General features: G+C 42.3%; 1 protein-coding gene across 1 annotated transcript in view; it reads left to right on the top strand.

Annotated features, from left to right (window-relative positions):
* The first annotated feature begins 4,640 nt into the window (after nt 1-4,640).
* The window catches only part of ankrd34bb (ankyrin repeat domain 34Bb), an 11,576-nt gene continuing 2,674 nt past the window's right edge, over nt 4,641-13,542 (top strand). The window contains exon 1 of the mRNA XM_030104639.1: nt 4,641-4,889. Within this exon, the coding sequence (XP_029960499.1) occupies nt 4,687-4,889 (203 nt within the window). The 5' untranslated portion in view covers nt 4,641-4,686. The remainder of the gene's footprint in view (nt 4,890-13,542) is intronic.

Below are 13,542 nucleotides of genomic sequence, written 5' to 3' on the forward strand. Positions count from 1 at the left end.
TGAAGGAAATTGTACTCGCTGGCATCTTGAGTTTCCTCAAATTTGTAGGGAAAAGGGCCTCTGGTGTGTGTGTTCAAACATTGCTTTTATGGAGACAGAGGAGGTTGGAGGTAATCCTGTAGGAGTTACTGACTTTCAAGGCTCCATCGCTGCAGAATTACCCAAAAGACCTTTTTTGGGAAGTTCTGAGGGGATGCTTCATTTTTGAGAAATCTTAACTTCAACTGCAATAACCTTTTCAAAATATGGAATTCTGGAATTCATTTTCTCTGAACTCTATGATCCATGAAACAGGTGTAAACTACTGTACTGTGAAAAGTGTTGTAGTGACAGTGAAGTGTCTGATGCTGGAGCGAATGACCTCCTGACCCCGTGTGAGCACTTTGTGTCTGCCTGTTTCCGTGTGTTTACGCACGTGTGCGCGTTGTGTTGGTGGGTGTCTGAGCGGATGAGTGTATTTGGTTTGCTTGTACGTCTTCCTGTGTTCCAGAGAGTCGCAGAGTCGACGTCAGGCTTCAGCAGGATCTGACAGCGATCTCGGCCTCCGTGTGTGAATACGGCGCTGTGCATGCCTGGGTGTGTGTGTGTGTCTCTCTGTTGTGTAACCCTCACCAAAATAAAGTGCGTCTCCAGCCTTGAACTTTCCGGTGACGTCGGCGGGCTCCATTGTGGCTCCTCACACGGGAGCTCTGAATACCTGAAGGTGAAAAGAAATGAGTCCTACCTGCGCAAGTGCTTCACCCGACGCTAACCGTCTGCGCCGCCGCCGCTCACAAAGAGGCCGCCACGCCATTGGCTGCCTGCGGCCCCCTCCACCTCCACCCGTTCTCCTGCCATTGGCCATCGCTCTGCTCCCGGCTGACGTATATCAGTCCGCGCTGCCTCCTTTCATCACGGACGTCTGCTCTCCTACGGGAAGGAGCTGCAGCTCTCACAGGGGAGAATGAGACTCAGGCAGGTAAGTTTGAGTCTTCATCCTGAAGTATTATTGCATGTTAGACTCATTTTCTCACAGCTTAGTGTTCGCTACCGCCAGGAGAAATCTGATTCCAGGAAAATTCCCTGATTCATGTGCAGAAATGATGCTGATGAGGAAAGTTGTGGGAAACAGGCAGTTTGCGTTGTGTCTTCTTGTTTTGCCTCTCTGACAGGCTTGTGATGCTCACTGCTCCACTTCACTACACATACAAGTGGCTCTTAACACACACATGCACATAAAGCGTGACGGTACCAGGTTTTCAGTGTGTGTCTGCGTGTGTGTATGTGAAAGGAAAGAAAAAAAAAAAGATAAAAACGTGGCCTTTTCATGTGGAGTGATGAAATGTTAAGGGATGACATTTTCTCTGCTGCTTCTGCCATTAACTATTCTGTCTGTGTGGGTGCTGGTTGAAGGCCAGGACTGACCCCTCCGAGGAGCACCGACGGACGGGGGTGTGTGAATGTCACCTGAACAGAGTTTCAGAACCACACACACACACACTCAGAGGCGACAGCTTTGTTCAAATAATTCAAAGTGATGACTCATTCCATTTTGTGGCCCCGTTAAGGTGAAATTTTGCGTCGGAGAAACAGATGTGTCACTCTTAATAATGATTAAAATGACTCTGCCTCATTTTCCATCAGTTTGATTCATTTTTTTGTAAGAAATTAAGAATTTTTCAGTCCCTCTGGTTGAAAATGAGCTAGTGTTACATATACAGTACATTTTGGCACATGATTTGTGAAAATTATACCGAACATCACTATTTTTGTACGTCAGTGATCTGTCTTTACCGGTCACTGTAAATAAAAAGTAAGTAGATACTTGGCGAGGTTCCTGTGTTGATAGTGCTCATATAGCTGTATTATTGGAGTGTTAGCTGAGCAGTCAGGTCCATGTGGGTCAGTTTAAATACTGATTCATCCATCAAGGTAATCTGAAGTTTTATCAGTCAGTGGGAGGAAGATGCTCTATAGTCTGGATTTTAACTTTTTCTCAGCAACTAACCAGGTAAGATAAACTACTGACAGGGAAGCCAACTGCATTTTAACTATACTAATGTTAATTACTGTGACTGGTACCAGGCTAATGCTACTCACAGAGGACGTCTCTCATATTGCTGTCAGGAGGAAGGAGCTAGTTCAGGAATAATGAGGCTCTTCTCGTAAACAGGAGCTTCGGTAGTTAAATAGTAACAGAATGAGTTGCTCTTTATTAGAAACACCTTGCAGTGAAAAATAAGCAAGAGAGAGAGAGAAACTTGACAGCACAGCATACTCTGTAATTACTTAGAAATAATTCTCAAAACTACTGTTTAATAGGTAAAAAGATACATAAACTGAAACTACTATAAATACTGATTATAAATAAGCCCCAACTCACCTCATTTCTAAAAATTAACCTCTGTGATCATTCTCAAACTCGACTGAAATGAGTCCCAAAGCTAACCCCAAAACTCATGTTAATTCATTTACACTTCGTGCAAAGTCAGCTATGAAACTGCTTAAAGGAGCACAGTGCAGTTTGCTTGTTTTATGCGAAACACCGACCCCTGCAGGCCTTGAGCGTAACTGCAGCTTAGTGAAATGCTCGTGTCTGTGCACAGAAGAGGGGAACTCCTTCCTCGCTCTTTTAGCAGCGCTCGAGTAAAATGTAAGTTTCTTTTGCCTGGTGGGGTCTGTGCTGAAGCTGTGGCAGTGCTAGAAGCCGGTCTTTTCTTACTTTATGGAAGCTCCATCCTCAGTAGCTACTGCTAGTTGTTGCTGCTAAGCATCTGGCAGAGTAATGGCGGACAAAACGAAACTTAACTCAATCAGACCAGCGGGAGCGCGCATTACGTCAAGCTCAGAGCGATTCGTACCCGAATCACTCATATTGCTGTGCCTTCAGTGCCCTGCACAGGACAATAGGAGCGACCGCGATCTTGCAGAAATAGCTCTTGCTGCCCATCAGGCAAAGGGGAAAACGTGTGTGGGTGTGAATAATTGATAATTTAATATTTAAAACTGCGCTGTACCCCTTTAAGTTATGCTTAAATATCACCTCAAAACTCGACTTAATCTCAGAAATCGGAGTCCAAATTCTGCCACAAAGTAGGTCTTAAATTAGTTTAATTTTACTCCCAAACCAATCTACAAACTAGTTCAAAACAAGCCTGAAATAAAGCTTGAACCAGTTTAAAAATAGTTACACTGAAATATCCTTTCAGTGGATTATAATGTCTGGCCTCTCAGGTGTGTCAACAGAAAGAATTCTCAGTGAGAGTATGAGCTTCCAGACGACCTTCAGCAGGTCAACCTCTCTGCCTCTTCGAACATATCCCCTGGACACATTTTAGGGTTTCTAACAACAGTGTGACCGCGCATACTCGAACACGCCGTCGTGTTCATGCGTCATCTCCATCACAAGTCTTAACAATCGCAGCGAGGACTCAAGGTAACATCAGGCTTGTTACAGGAATACAGAGTTTGCTGCCGCAGAGTTACGTAACATCTGGAGAGAAATGTCATGAAGATGTTGGTCGATAGTACATCTGTCACTGAGGTGAGCCAGCAGACTGTTATCGAGCTGTAGGTTGGGTCTGTTTCTGCATTTTTCACTCTCCTAGCCCTCATTGTTCCTGTTTGTGAAAGCATGTTGCTGGCTTTTAAATGAATCTCTGCCCTCCTGAAGTGGCCTTCAGCTTGAATACGTACTGTGAACTTTCCCACACATTCACAATAGTCCAACGTTGTAAGCACGTAAGTTATCCGCTTTAGTAGTCAAATGCTGTTGCTAAGGAAACTGTCAACTTTCTAATGTGGCTCATCCTGTTCAGGGTCAGGAGTGGGATGGAGCCAATCCCTACTTCTCAGGCTGTTCACACATGCACACACACGCACATTACTCACAATCACAGGTACTAATGCAAGACTCCTCAGAGGTTTCACCCAAATACCTGCTGAGAGCTCCATGGCTTGACTTTTCAGCAGTAACTCTGGATTATGCTGAACAAAGTAAAACATCCAGAATATACATACACCAATCAGTTATAACTTTCATAAAAGTGAATTACAGTATGACAGCTCAGACAGAAAGTGAACATTTTGTCTTTAAATGTCTGAACTAGACAGGATCTGTTCAGACTGCTTCAGAGGTACTGCTGGTTCTGATGTTAGAAACTGTTAGAATACATAAAGTATAGAACCGAAGGCAACAACACTCACAAATCAGGACTGGAAAAAGGAGGTCCTGATGGATAATCAATGATCTGATGAAAAGTTTAGGTACTGCCACCCATATGGATGTTTAGAATGAGACGTAACTCTTTCCTCAACATTGTTACAGATTATATACACACTTTGTTGGAAACTGTATTGCCTATTGTCAAAATTGGTAGAAACTTTTCAAGGGGGCTGGTTTTGGGCATGGATCGGACTGGTTGACTTGGACTCCAAATTCCCCAGGTCTCAGTCCAGTGGAGCATCTGTGGGATGTGCTGGACGATCTAATCTGATCCATAAAGGCTCCAGCTCACTTACAGTTAAAGGATCTGCTGACATCTTGTGACAGAAAGGATCAGAAGGAGGTTTGAATGTTCTGTTTGATCGCAGCAAAGTGAAGAGAGAGAACATCTAATTTTTTTCTTGCCTTGTTTCTTGCAGGGCTGGAGCTCCGTGCATCTATAAGAAAAAAACGAGACGGATTCAGTGGCAAATATCTTCCCAATGGAAAAGTCAACCGAGGTGCGGACTGATGGAAACTCTCTTCTGAAGGCCGTCTACCTGAGCCGGCTGCGTCTGACCCGGCTGCTCCTGGAGGGTGGGGCTTACATAAATGAGAGCAACGAACATGGCGAGACGCCGCTCATGGTGGCCTGCAAGACACGGCACACAGATTCACAAAGCGTCCCCAAACATAAGATGGTGCGGTGAGTCCTCAGGAATGAGTGCTGCTGAGATTGTGTCTTTTACTCACACAAGAATATGTGAGCCGTATCCAAATGAGTCCACCCTGATTACATTTGCTCTTCCCGTTAGTGTTGTGACTGATGTACAGTAACCAGTACATCCTGTAGATTTGACAGTGACAAGTTAGTAACTGATTCTGATTTTTTATTTTTTTTAATACGGTTACTGAAGTTTTACAAGATTTGTACCTAATCACTTATTGGTGAAGACAGTTGTGTGCTGCTGTCTTTCTCTTCATCCTCCATATAGCTACTCTTTTGTCAGAATCTATCAATTTTCCCTCCTTCTGCTTCACCTCCTTATCCAGTTAAAGCGATACTTCAACATTTTGGCAAACTGGCCCATTTAGCGCAATTCCTTAGTCATTTCAAACAGCATACTTACTTTTTTGTGAGAGCGAGCTATTGTTTACTCAGAGGTGAGTTGGGGAAGGTTTTCGGGACGGACACAATGGAGGTGAATGGTATTTTTCTTCCCCCTCGTCAAACTCATCAAATACACAATCCAACAACCCCAAAACACTTTGGTGGACACGTTATAATCCGCACATTCACTACGCTGTGGAATATTAATGCAAAATTACGAGATTGAGTTGTTTATGCGAAGATTGCTAAGATGGAACTACTTACTAAACATGGCGTCTGGGCGTAGTGATTTCAAAAGAAAAAGTAGTTCCCAGTATTTGTTTCAGTGTCGTAACGCTACAATATTATTTGTTGGTGTTCCACAGCGTAGTGAATGTGCGGATATACGTGTCCACCAAAGTGTTTTGGGGTTGTTGGATTGTGTATTTGATGAGTTTGACGAGGGGGAACAAAAATACCATCCACTTCCATTGTGTCCGTCCCGAAAACCTTCCCCGACTCACCTCTGAATAAACAACAGCTCACCCTCACAAAAAAAGTAAGTATGTTGTTCGAAATGACTAAGGAATTGCGCTAAATGGGCCAATTTGCCAACATGTTGAAGTATCCCTTTAAGGGTTACTGAATCCCAGCTAACTATGGGCAAAGGCAGGGTAGAAACAGAGGGACAGAATAGGTGTAATTTAAGGTCAACACTTAACATCACATGCGTGCGTTTAGAATGTGGGAGTCTGAGAGAGAAGTGGAGACAGAATGAGACAGAAAGATTTTAATTCAATAACCTCAATGAGGCCAGAATTGCCCTCAACAACTACTTTCTCTTTGTCTTCTGCACTGAGCCCACTGTTAGCTTTAGCATTATCCAAAGCTATTTGTCCCAGTGAGCAGCTGCTATGCAGAATAATCCTGAACACTGGTAGTAGCATGAACAATGTTCCACTGCAAAAAAGTATTAGCAAAAGCATTAGTCTGTATCCACTCTTGCTATGATGAGCATTAGTCATGGTTATCATCTCTGTCTACAGAGCTGTCTGCATTTTGGCAGTTTATCAGCTGTTTTGTTCCTGAATTTTTTTTTCAAGAAGAAGTAAATTCCATATTATCGAGCATCTTTCTTCTTCTAACTGAGTTAATGTCATCTAACATTGAGATTGTTGGTCATCTTCTTAATCTTTCTTCTCATAGGTACCTTCTGGAGAATGGTGCCGATCCAAACATTCAAGATAAGACAGGGAAAACTGCTCTGATGCATGCCTGCCTCGAGCAAACGGGGGCCGAAATCCTGTCTCTGCTTTCTGAGCAGCGTGCAGATCCAACGTTAGAGGATCATTCAGGTTTATCAGCGTTGGTTTATGCCGTGAATTCTGGTAACAGGGATATACTTAGTGTCCTGCTGGATGCATGTAAAGCAAAGGGTAAGGAGGTCATCATTATCACTACCAACAAAATCCCTTCTGGCCATCAGATGACCAAGCAGTACCTGAATGTTCCTCCACCTCCTGACCTGGAGGAGCGTCTGCATTTCACACCAGCCTCTTGTACACGCCACCATATGAGTTCCAGCTACGGACTCCTCCACAGGGCTCATCGGCAGCTGCTTCTCCCCAACCTGGCAGCCCCCTCCTTGGCCTCAGGGAGCCCCAGTGTTTAGGCTTTGGGTCAAACCTGGTCACTTCTCGACCAGGCTCTCCAATCCAACAGCCAGTCCTTTACGTGTTCCCAGTGTGGATAAGCGACTGAATCTTCACAGGCTACCTTCAGAACAATGGTCCAAAAGTCCTTCTCTGCTTCTCCAGCAAAGTCAGGCCTCTTCCCTGACCGAGGAGCCAATGGAAATCACTCCGGAGGAGGAGTTGTCCTTCAGAATCATAGCCTAGCTATCCAAGGCAGACCCCCCAGCTGTTTCCCGCCACCACAGCATGGACGTCAAAGACTCAACTGGGCTTCTCAAGCACTGGAGAACATGTCAGCAAACGAGAACAAGGGTGGAAGTGTGAGAAGAGTTTTTGGCAGAAAGATGTCATACGACAGTGTTGCCAGTTCACTGTATTCTGCTTCACCACCCCACCTTCATCAGGACAGTCTCCCTTCCCTCATGAGTCCAGCGCGGTGGACAAGGACTCCTCTGATTGTCTGAGACAGTTAAATGTGTCCGTCTTCAAAATGTGGTGCGTCGACGAAACATTGGTTTTGACCACTACAGTTCGACTCTCAGTTACTGCGTTAGGCTGCCGGGAACAAAACTTCGAAGCATAGCAGCGGCGTGGGATCGGGACCAGAGAAGCACAAGCTGGTCGCCAGCAAATCCTCCACTCTGTCTGAATCCAGGGAGTCCTGGAGAGCTCCATGCAGAGACGAAGTGCTGCCGGGCTGGAACGCAGAGGCTCCGGAGCCCTGCCCTGGATCACATCGCCCACACTCGCCCTGGATATCTCCCCTCCTCTGAACCCTCATGCTCCTATACCGGATATAGGGGTCAGTTCTAGCTGCTCCTACCCTTTTGACTGGAAGTACCAAGACAATAAACAATGTTTCTTACAGGCTCAAAAGCTATTCTCCCTTGTGCGCCCGCCTTTTCCTCGGGATCTGAAATCTCAGAAAATGCTGTGGAGCGCCCACTCGATGCAGAGTGAGCAGATAAAACAACTGGCCAACTTCCAGGAAACCCTTTGGTCATTAGAATAAATCACGTCTATCAGGGTAAAAATGCATGTTACCAGTATCCTACATGGCTGTACTTTTGTCCTTCCACGACTGATGCTGCTCATTGCTTCAGAGTTTGTGTTGATGTGCTATTTTCTGACTTTTAATTCATGAACTTCATGTCATGCAAACCACAGGGAGCATTTGAGTGCTACATGATCAAGAATAAGTTTTGTCAAACTAAAGCTTGTTTCTATCATGACATTTGTCCAGAGCAGCTACAGCCTAAATCTAACAAAGAGAAATACATAACCTTTTGAGATTTTCTATAACATCTGATTTGAATTTGAATAGGTGGTCATAGATGTGGGACAGGTAGTTGTTCACGTCTTTTCTCATCTGGAGGACCTTTTCCAGATGGTCTTCTAGTTCCTGCTTTGGAATTTTCAGGGTTCCATTTTTTTCCTTCAGGAGAGACTTAAAGTGGAGCTGCTTGCTGAGAGGAGCCAATTGAGCTTGTTCATTTAATTGGAAGACCCCTGGTCACTGCCCATTGGAGGTTTACCACTTATGTCCAAGTGGGAGGAGAACCCGAGGTCAGCCTCGGACTCTGGAGAGATCAACCATGCACTCAGGGTCACGGTGGGCGGAGTTCAATTCCTGTGTTCATCCTGTTTTGCTACAAAATACTAAGTTATATCAGAGCTTCAGAGGCTCCAGATACACATGAGGAAAAGATTTAGCAGTGTGTCACATTCATAACTTTGTATCAAATTTTATCTTAGAAAAAGGAATTGTACAATTTATAACATTAATGTAAGCATGAAATCAACATCAATCCAATAAGAGTTTCATCAATTATGATTAATATAATCAACTCAGCAGAAATCTTCCTTTTGGCAAAAACTTGTTGGTATAAAACCATTTGGTAGTTTTCTGAGAGGATTCAAAAGTGAAGCAGCAGCATCATTTGTGACTCACTGTGACGAGGTTTCATCTTCTCTGACCTTGGATAAAGAGAGAATCAAACAGGACGTGAGGTTTAATCCTCTGTTTTTAAAAAACCAGTTTCTCAGCTGCCCCCTCCCCTCCCCCTCCTACTGATTATCATGTATTAGTTATTTTTTCATATTCTGTAAAGGATCTTTTATGGAGGATGACAAAGGTGATGGATGAAGCGAGCGTGGGGCGAGCTGAGGGAATGAAAAGGCTGTTATTCAGCCACAGCTGTGAGAGCTTTCCTTTCTGAAAAAAAAAAAGCTTTTATCTAAATTGCCAATTAGTAACTCTGCATCCTTGAAAATCTCTTTCAGACGCTCTTTCAGCGGGTGCAGAGTTGCCAGTGGCAACACTTCAGAGCGCTTCATTAAGCCGCCTGTTTCCAACGTTACCTTTACAGTGTGGGGAAAGGATGCAGCCATCATCCATAACATTATGACCGGCGGTGTCTTCTCCAGGTCGCAGGACTCCCCTCTGACTTCTCTTCAATTTGATCCTTATGGACATTTTGAAAAAAGCCGCAAAACAATCTTAGATTATTTTTCTTTTCATCAGGCCATTATATTGGCTGACTTTTATTTGTATTTTTTTCTTGGGAAAGGTAAATAAGTATCTTTACGATTAAAATCCAGTTATGATTTAATTTAATACAAAGCTACAAACAGCATAATGTTTCTTCATTCTTTCACATGTAATTGAAGCTTTTCTAAAGGATGACTCATATTCAAAGAAAGAAATCTGCAGACGTAAATAAAAAAAAATTCACTGAATTAACAAAAGCAATCCCTCAACATGCTTTATGTTCATATTCATTGCAACAGAAAAAATAAGCTGGATTATTTAATACTAAACAGTTTCAAGCAACATTTGAACCTTGAATTATACCAATTAATGAACTACAATCGTGACAAACCTCGACTTTGAGGGGCAATATGGTAGCTCTGATCTGGAGCTGCCTCATCCCACCCCAGGCTCATTTCAACTTGACTACCAACAGTGGTGTACGAGTACAAACAAATGTTGCACTCATTATCAGCACATTAATTGCAGTTGTCACCTTGAGCCAAACTTCTTTTTTTTAAACCTAGGTTTAGTCGGCAAAGGCCGACTGAACGTGTTCAGGAAAAGGATCACAACACAACATCAACAACTTGGTAAACCAGGAGTCGTTTTAATGGCTTTTGCTCTGGGAGCTAGTACAATGGAAAAAGAAGTGAAAATGTGCCATAAATTAGCAAACACCAACCACATGAAGTTGACATACAGAATACCTTCAAACATTTTGGACGTGGCACAACAACTGACAAACACGCTGACTTTTTAAATAAATGTGTAAAAAATCTTTCCAAAAAGTTCTCACAATAAATAACACTGAAATAATGACATAAAAGTGAGAAATCTGAAAATGTAGCATGAGAACACAATTGAATAGCTTTCTGGACATGTGGCATCGACATACCTTTAACCTCTTGCCTGTTTTCTTTCTTCCTCTAATCCTCTCTTTTTCCTCTTTCTCTGCCCCGAGGCACAAGTTTGTCCACAAACATCCAAAAAATGCATAATTTTGGAGAGTTGTGATGCCTTTTTCCTCTCTCTCTCTTTTTTTTTTTTATTTGAAAGCCTCCATGTTTTGGGGGGCCTTGTGGTGGTCACTGCTGTCCTCTGCAGACTGCAGATGTTCATGCACTGGGTCTGCTGTGGAACTGCTGGAATACCTCCTCTGGGCCTGATGTGAGGAAGTGATGAATGTAATGAAGAGGCAGGTTCTGTCAAATACATTTGTAACCCTGACCCACCATCACAAGCTGAGGACAAGCTGTGACCTGAATCTACAAAAACCTTCAATTTGTCAAATATATTAATGACAAGACAGAGCAGTTTGAACCTGATAGCAGAATAGAAATTCCACGATGCTCAGTGAGCTGCAAAATGCCTTAACTTCAGAACCTTGATCGTTTTTAACAGCCTCAACTCTGTTTTCATGCACAAACATAAAATAACAAATGAAATTACTGAGATGTCATGTCAAAAAAGGCTTAAAATATGTAGCTTGAGCCGAGTATCTGAGAAATAACAGAGTTCTGTTAAAACTATTCAGTCGCTTCGTCAAGCATTAATTAGGCTGATACTACAACATTTTATTAAACAGACATTCTTGACTGTTTTCATGCAAAATGCATGAAATTACATGTTAGTGCAATTACAAAATTAGTGAGATGTATTTTTTTAAAAAAGCTGAATTGATGTAGATTTAGCTGAAAATCCTCAATCACTGGATCTAACACAACCAATTAATGGACTGTGGAGGAACAGTATTTCTTCAGTGGCAGTATTTCTACACAAACTCAAATAAATTAAATAAAAAGTACAATATGAAAGGATTCAAGTATCAAAATTAATTACATTTCTTTTGATGAGCAGGTAAATGAAGCAACTCTCATTTCAACGTTTGATGTAAACCTGAGTTTGAAGGCGTTAGAGAGAGACCTGGGCCCGTTTTCTCCTCCTGACAAGAGTCTCAAAGTCTACAGTTTTCATAGACAAAGCTCAGTGTTCAGTGTCTGTGTGAGTTCAGCTGAATGAAGCTGAGAAGAACACCTCACAGATGCAGGTAGAAATGTTCTCCTGACGGAGCTGCACCACAACTGGAGAGGCTTTTCAGCCTGCCCTTGAAACTGTCAAAAAGTCCAAATCATACCTTCATTTCTTCAATTAGGTATCAAATTTAAAAAAAAAAAAAGAAAAAAAAAAGTCTTCTTCTTTTTTTCTTTTTTTCGTCTGGTGAACAGAGAGCGCAGCTGAGTGCTCTGCACCGAGCTCACTGTGTGTTATTCATCCAGTAAGTTTTTTTTTTTTTTTTTTTAAATTGCAAACATGAACAAACAATACAGATGACAGAGACATGCAACACGACAAGCCACAACAGAAAACAGAGAGGAATCAAACACAACAACAACAACAACAACAACAACAACAAACAAACAAAAAACAAAAAAAAAAAAAACAAAAACAAAACAACAACAACAACAAAAAAAAAACTAAACAACTAATGAGTAAGCTATTTGGTGTGTATGACACGTGTGTGTGTGTGTGTGTGTGTGTGTGTGTGTGTGTGTGTGTGTGTGTGTGTGTGTGTGCGCATAACAGAAAAACATATACGGTCCACCCCTTTTTTCCACATATAGACCCACATACATATTCATACCCGCATACATACATACATTTACACATGTGCACATACATACAGTACACAAACAATTGTAAAGAAAACAAACACCCAAATAATCAAAACCTCATACTAACAGCAACAGAGCTCTGCCACCAAGAACAACCACAATATAACAACAACATCAACAACAACAATAATAACAACAATAGGAACAACAATAGGAACAACAATAACAATAATAACAACACAATAACAATAACAAAAAATAACAAAAACAACAATATGTATGCTATGTGAGAGTGGTTTGCTGTGGGTCATGATTGCAGAAAGTTAATGAATGTTTGCCAGATGGGGTTGTGGGGGGTATCAGAGGAGTTTGTATATTCTAGAGAGATGTAGTCAATGAGGAGGTTTTTCCAGTTGTAATATGTATGGAGTTCCGTGATTTCCAGTTCACGAGGATAGTTTTCTTGGCAACAGCTAGCGCCACGAGAAGTAAACGGTTTTGTGTATGATCAAGTTTTGATGTGGATAGGTCTCCTAATAAACAGAGGGTGGGGGAAAGTGGGATGTGGCAGCCCATGATTTGTGACAGGATGTCTGTAATGTTTTTCCAGAAGTGGTGGACAGGTGTGCAGTGCCAGGTTGCATGAATGTAGGTATCTGTGCAGTTTTCTGTGCAGTGTGAACAGTTATCGATGATGAGAAGCCCATTTTTTGCATTTTTTGTCCAGTCAGATGTGTTCTATGAATGATTTTGTATTGGATGAGTTGTAGGTTGGTGTTTTTTGTCATGAGGAAAATGTTCTTGCAGATTTGGGGCCAGAAGTCAGCATCAGGAGCAATTGTGAGACCTGTTTGCCATTTTTCTGAAGGTATAGATGATATTGTATCGGTCTGTGAAATTAACTTGGATATTTTAGATAAGAGTTTTTTTGAAGAGGAGATATTAATGAGGGTAGAAGCTGAAGGGGGGAGGTCTAGGTTTATGTTTCTGTTTTTCATTGCTGATTGGATGGATGATGAAACCTGTAGGTATTGTAAAAACTGTTGGCTCCTGATGCCGAACTTCTGGACCAGAAGCGGGAATGGGACCAGGGTGTTATTGTTGAAGATGTGTTTGAGGTGAGTGATCCCTTTATCTGCCCAGGAGCTTAAGTGTAACGGTTGTTTATTGCTGATGAAGTCCGGGTTGTGCCAGATGGGAGTGAAGAGTGAGGGTGCCAGAGTGGAGTCAGTGATGCTGTGAAATTTCCACCAGGCTGTCAGAGCCGATGATATTGTGGGGTTTTTGAAACAGGGGTGTTTTTTGATAGACTGAGTGAGAAATGGTAAATCTGCTAAATGTATTTCATTACTAACTGTCTGTTCTATGTCTAACCAAGTGTTGTCTGACTGAGTGGGGTGGGTCCATTTGTAGATATACTGAAGTTGATT

This window comes from Salarias fasciatus, chromosome 12, assembly GCF_902148845.1.
Source record: "Salarias fasciatus chromosome 12, fSalaFa1.1, whole genome shotgun sequence".
NCBI lineage: Eukaryota > Metazoa > Chordata > Actinopteri > Blenniiformes > Blenniidae > Salarias > Salarias fasciatus.